This window comes from Etheostoma spectabile, chromosome 10, assembly GCF_008692095.1.
Source record: "Etheostoma spectabile isolate EspeVRDwgs_2016 chromosome 10, UIUC_Espe_1.0, whole genome shotgun sequence".
NCBI lineage: Eukaryota > Metazoa > Chordata > Actinopteri > Perciformes > Percidae > Etheostoma > Etheostoma spectabile.
Window position 1 is genome coordinate 12,735,815 of NC_045742.1, and position 5,745 is coordinate 12,741,559.

The window sequence follows — 5,745 nt, forward strand, 5'->3', positions numbered from 1 at the left end:
AGTCTCGTAGCCTGTATCGTCGTACGTGGCGTTAACACCCTGTTTAACCGGGTGGAACCACCTCAACGCCCGCAGCGGTGTGAGCGCTGTTGTTGCCCCGTCAGTCAGTGTGAAGGATCGGGAAAGTTCAGCCTCGTCCCGTAGGTCGCTCATGTTCAGCCCCGCTGGTCATCGTTCTAACAGTAGGCTAGTCTACCTACTTTTTTTATGTCAAACACACAGGTTTCCTCGGCTGTACAGTCTGACTGCAGGCTGCAGGAGGCCCGGGTGTCTCCGTGTCAGCATGTATGCGGCTGCTACCAGCTCGTGTTCGTCTGTTGATGCGCTCTCCACAGCTGCGTTAAGTCAGCCAGAAACACACGGGGCGATACCGGAAATGATGGGCGGCTACCTTCAAAGTATGACAGATTAGAGAGATAAGAAGGACATTTCACTTAATTGACCATTTTATATATATATTTATATATTTATATATATATATACTCAGTATGTTAACTGACAAGGAAGTTCTGTAAACGAGAATAGAAAACGCAAATAAATCGACAAAAAATGCAAAAACAAATAGGCTACTTGCACAAATACAGACACTAATAGCATTAATAGAACACAAAAAGGGTTTTCACTGGCAAATTCTATGGAAAAACTATGCTATAAGCTAGCCTATATTTATTTAGTGGAAACAAAATATAGGATACATACATACTTAATAATACAATATAGTAGGCTAATATAAAAGGTGCAGTAGCCTACAACTGACGGCGAAATGCATAAAAAAGTGGAGGGTAGCCTATCAGTTACAAGCAATGAACAAACTGTACAGAAAAGTGCATTTACTGTCGCAGCAAATAAAAAGCCTAGAAATAAACAGTATGGATTAAAAATGAAAGAGAAAACACTAAACTGTTTACTTAAACAAAGCATCAAAAGGAGGTGCATCTGCTGCACAAATCTTACAAATTGCAGGCATAGAAATATTCAGTATTTGTGGAAAATAGAAAAGAAAAACGCTGAACGACCTGTTTAAAGGTGGGATTTTGCTGCATGTAGAAAAGAGTGTAAGAAACAGTTTAAATAGTAATAAAAAAAAGTGAACTGAGTTTGAGAAATGAGGAAAGTGCGTAAATTGGTCCGGATGCTTTTAAGTGATATCTTTGAGTGCTACTTTTAAAACTAGCCTACTTCTAGCAGAGGAGTAAAGAAAAGTTGTGAAATTTCAGAGGCTTCTCAATCCAACTAAAATACTTAAAATATTAAAAAGGCTTTATTTTATGCACAGCTTAAATGCACAGTAGTTTTATTACATCCACTATTTGTCCTTTCCAAATGAAAGCACTGCAGAGGGTAAGCATAGAGGGATCAGTTTCTCTGCACTTCCATTTTTAGGTTCTGCTAGCAGGGAGGACTTGGCCTTGTCATGGTGACCTGCAAGCCTCATAGTAAAGCAGCCACACAAACAGGTGCAGCACACACACTGAATCAACTATTGAACAGTCACTCTTTCTTCTCATTTACTTTTTACACGGACAATTCCTCATGATATTACTATTTGTTAAGGCTACATAGACACTAGACAGCAATACCAGTTTGTGACCCAGCACAGAACCAGTTGGATGTTTGCTCAAGTACTTATTCAAACAAGTATCGTGCATGAGGGGGACACCATCGTTAGTGAAATACCTAACATTTCCATTGCAAACTATTCTCTAGTCACCTTTTACACATGCAGATGTCAACATGACCTGTCACCTAAAATAAACCCTGTCTTATTTTTACTGTCACCTAAAATAAACACATATTTTATACATGTCATATTTAATGGAAAAAATAACTTTGACTTCCAGTATGGTAGATGTAACTTTGCAGTCAAGTTCCCTTCAACTAAAAAACAACAAAAGGTGTTGTTCTGTGTATATTTCCCTATGAATTGTGGCACAGTTTCTACACAGTTCACTCCAAACCATACCAACCTCACCCTGTCTAATCAGCTCTCATCAGTTGTTGACACAACCTAAAAAGGCTTGTCATGACTAATGCATGTGTTGGTGAAGCAGTGGTGTGGTTCGGTGACTTCAGACTGCAAAGGCTGTGTGCTCAGTGGGGACATGAAGAAGTGAAAGATGGAAACCTTAATACTGAGCACCATGCATGTGCACAGTTTTACTAATCAGGTCAGTGAAATGGGACACTGTTTTAAATTCTTTACAAGAGTCTTTGTCTTGAACTATGTTTAAAGGGATACTTCAACATTTTGGGAAATATGCCTTTACTTTCTTAGATTTAGATTAAAAAATATGAATCTGGCTGTATGTAAACGTGAAGCTACAGCCAGGGGATAGTTGGCTTGGTGTAAAGACTGGAAGCAGAGGAAAAGTTAGCCTGGCCCCGTAAAAATGTAACAAAATCCATCTACCAGCGAGTCTAAAACTCACTATATATAACAGTTTAGATCTTGTTCATTTTAGTCATACAAAAAGTGTACAATAACAATTCTCCATTTTACAGGAGTTATGTGCTGGGCTATTTTTGGTCAGGAGCCAAGGTAGCCTATAAAGTGTTAACTGATGAACTTTAGGGGCTGGTAGGAAGATTTTTGTTACATTTGGACGGAGCCAGGTTCTAAAGAGATCTAACATAGTTTTGATATTCCCATTCTACTGTACTTTTAGGAAAGAAAGTGAATAGGCGTATCTCCCGAAACTATTGCTTTAATGTTACTGTAATGTATCATAGTAGAAGCTGTGTAGTCCGACCAACTGTAACACAGATTACAATATCAGCAGTTGAGGGTCTTTGCACATTTGCAATGTGAACAAGAGCAGATGGGGGTGTGGTCCTCAGCTGCTGCTGTTTCTGCTGTGCTGTGTGTGTGTGTGTGTGCGCATATGCGTGTTTGTGTGTGTGTGTGTGTCAGTGTCAGCTGGCGCAGGGCTGTGGTCAGAGTCTGGGATAAGTCTACTCAGCAGAGGAGGGCAGAACCTGATTGGTTGTTGGTTTAATGACATAATGAGATGAGGCCTGGAAACAAACCATTGCTCCAGGTCTCTCAAAGCTGTCATTTAACATTTGTAATTTAATTATGTCAGCAGAAGCTCTTCTCCACAGTCCACTGTCCATTTTCTAAAAATTTTGTCCATATTACATTAAGACATTAAATAATCCATGCTGTGGATTGGTGTGTTTAGAGGCTGCAACTCAAAAACATGTATGCTCAGCTTTTGAGTAGACTGAGATTTAGACCATTGCTCCAGGTCTCTCAAAGCTGTCACTTAACATTTATAATTTATATCAGCAGAAGCTCTTCTCCATAGTCCACTGTCCATTTTCTAAACATGTTCCTGTAATAATCCATGCTGTGAATTGGTGTGTTTAGAGGCTGCAAATCAAAAACATGTAGGCTCAGCTTTGAGTAGACTAAGATTTAACATCTTAGCATGTCAAGAACTTTAAAATAAAGCCATTTGTTTATTTAGAGAGACTACAAGGTAAACAGCAGCAGTGAAAAAAAGAGGATGTGAATATGAGGCCACCTAGTGGTTTATGCTGCATTACAGAATATGTTGGATTAGCTTCATGATTGTCTGAATACCATTAGTTAATGAGTAGATCCTCTGTACATTTTAGTAAACCACTGTTGCACCTGGAAATTAATATTTACAGTCAGAAAGTTATAGTGATTTAGGTTCAATATTATTTGTGTATGAAAGGGGTCTATTATAACTAAACTTGACTTTCCTTGTAAAGTGCATTGTCATCTGAAATTCAATCTATTTTTCTCTTTATTATCCACACTGAATAACATTAGTCTGAATAACAGGAACGTATCCCAACAATTGTAAATGAGCAAGTGTTAGCCTAAAGGGCTAATTTTAATCTGTTGTCCCTGGCCAGAAGTTAAAATTGTACCATAAGAATAGCTTTATCTACATTCACAATATCCACAACACAATATGTATGAAACATAACAGCACACTACACATCCACCAATACATAAATAAACACAGTAACATGTTAGTTAGCTACAATCCACATTATGTGTGAAGTGATCACCACTCCACATCTAACCTGATCAACCTGACACACCTCACAAGAAAAAATTTGCTTTGGTTCCAAATATACCTGTAAACTTGTTTCACGTACATGGTAGTGGGACACCAGTTAACAATCACCATAGTAATGATGTCGTTATGTCCCTGAGTGACTAAAATGCATGCTATCACTTTCAGGCTTGCAGGAAATTACTGCACCTCACAGATCACACCATAAGACACATTTCCTTCTCCTCGACCGATATATGCTCCTTCATTAAGTTAACCTAAAGAAGAACCACGCCATCCAATGGGATTAGCAGTTGGTTTAGAGGGCTCTGGGATTGGTTGAAATACCAACACAACGTTTCCCAGGTTGTACCTCTTGCATGGGGTGACTAAAGGCTTACCGTGAGCCTGATTAGTTTTGTAGCTGGTGGGTACAAGATGTTAGTAGAGAGAAGCACCCAAACAAATGCATGGACATAGACTTACTTCTGTAAGTATTCTTTGAATTTCTCCTATTTTATCAAACTTTGCAACTGTTGCGCATATTATATTTGATTAAGTCAGTCAGTGGTATCAGGCACTGATCATTTAATGACCACTGAGTTTGAAATGCTTTTTTAAAATCTGATAATTCACTACATTTTACCACCCATGTGTACTGACCATTTATTGTCTGTGTGAATTTAAACTGGTTATGCATCATTTTTTTTAGTTATTTAAATTATTACAGCTATAGCAACACAAATAGAGTATTTCTATTAGTGATAAGCACAAAGTAATTTACTGTAGGTCTACTGTGGGTTTATTGTTTACGTCAACATGGCTATTATTACTGCTCATTGGGATTTTTATGGCACTTTACTGGGTAATATTGTGTTTAATATTACAGTTTCTCCTTTTATTATTGCATTTTGATATCACTAAAATCTACATCTCTCTATTTACAAAGTACGGACCGGAAACAACATCATAGTAAACTAAACTAATAAAATTATAAAACTTTTGCATTGCAACTCAATTGTTTTTTTGTTTTTTTAACTCCACAAAAAAAAAAACACATCTTTTACACTGACACAACCCACAACATGCATGTTTAGTACTGTGGAGGGATGGTTTCTTTGAATTGACACTTTTATAGTAAGCTTGCTAAAAATGCTGCGATTTCAGATACCTGCGTAAAACATGGAAAACATCCTCACTGTCTTTTACAGTCAAACCAATTATGGGTCAGCTTGTTAGCAACACTGTAAAAGCAGACTGTTCTAAACTGGCTTTAGCAGATTATGGAGCCTAAACAGAGGCACTGGACGAAGGAAGACCTGCAGTGTTCTTTTAACTCTTGTCCCAACTTCCTCAGGCAGACCTGTTGCTGTACAAGACTTGACAGGACCACTCATAGTTTCCTACACATGGCACAACGCCAATACAGGGCTCACACATCATCATCGATTATTGATCCAAGAAACTAAAGAAAAAAGCTTTAAAATGAAAGTGAGCTAAGAAATTCTAATACAGCGTATTTAAGATTCTGGGGAGGTAGAGAGAGACATTTGGAAGTCAAAGCATTGCCTGTATGTCTGACCATATGTAAAAGTCTCCTAAACAGACAGGATACACAAAGTATCTTTGTGTTGGCCCTGGCCATGACTCCCAGTGACTCAACCGACTAGCCCTGTTTGTGTGTGTGTGTGTGTGTGTGTGTGTGTGTGTG

At 38.3% G+C, this 5,745-nt stretch overlaps 2 protein-coding genes across 2 annotated transcripts in view; one reads left to right on the top strand and one right to left on the bottom strand.

Annotated features, from left to right (window-relative positions):
- The window catches only part of xkrx (XK related X-linked), an 11,775-nt gene extending 11,419 nt beyond the window's left edge, over positions 1-356 (bottom strand). The window contains exon 1 of the mRNA XM_032527867.1: positions 1-356. This exon is cut by the window's left edge and continues 602 nt beyond it. The gene's annotated coding sequence lies outside the window, so the exon portion shown is untranslated.
- Positions 357-4,315: 3,959 nt separating this feature from the next.
- arl13a (ADP-ribosylation factor-like 13A) overlaps positions 4,316-5,745 on the top strand; it is a 4,632-nt gene continuing 3,202 nt past the window's right edge. The window contains exon 1 of the mRNA XM_032527872.1: positions 4,316-4,524. Within this exon, the coding sequence (XP_032383763.1) occupies positions 4,505-4,524 (20 nt within the window). The 5' untranslated portion in view covers positions 4,316-4,504. The remainder of the gene's footprint in view (positions 4,525-5,745) is intronic.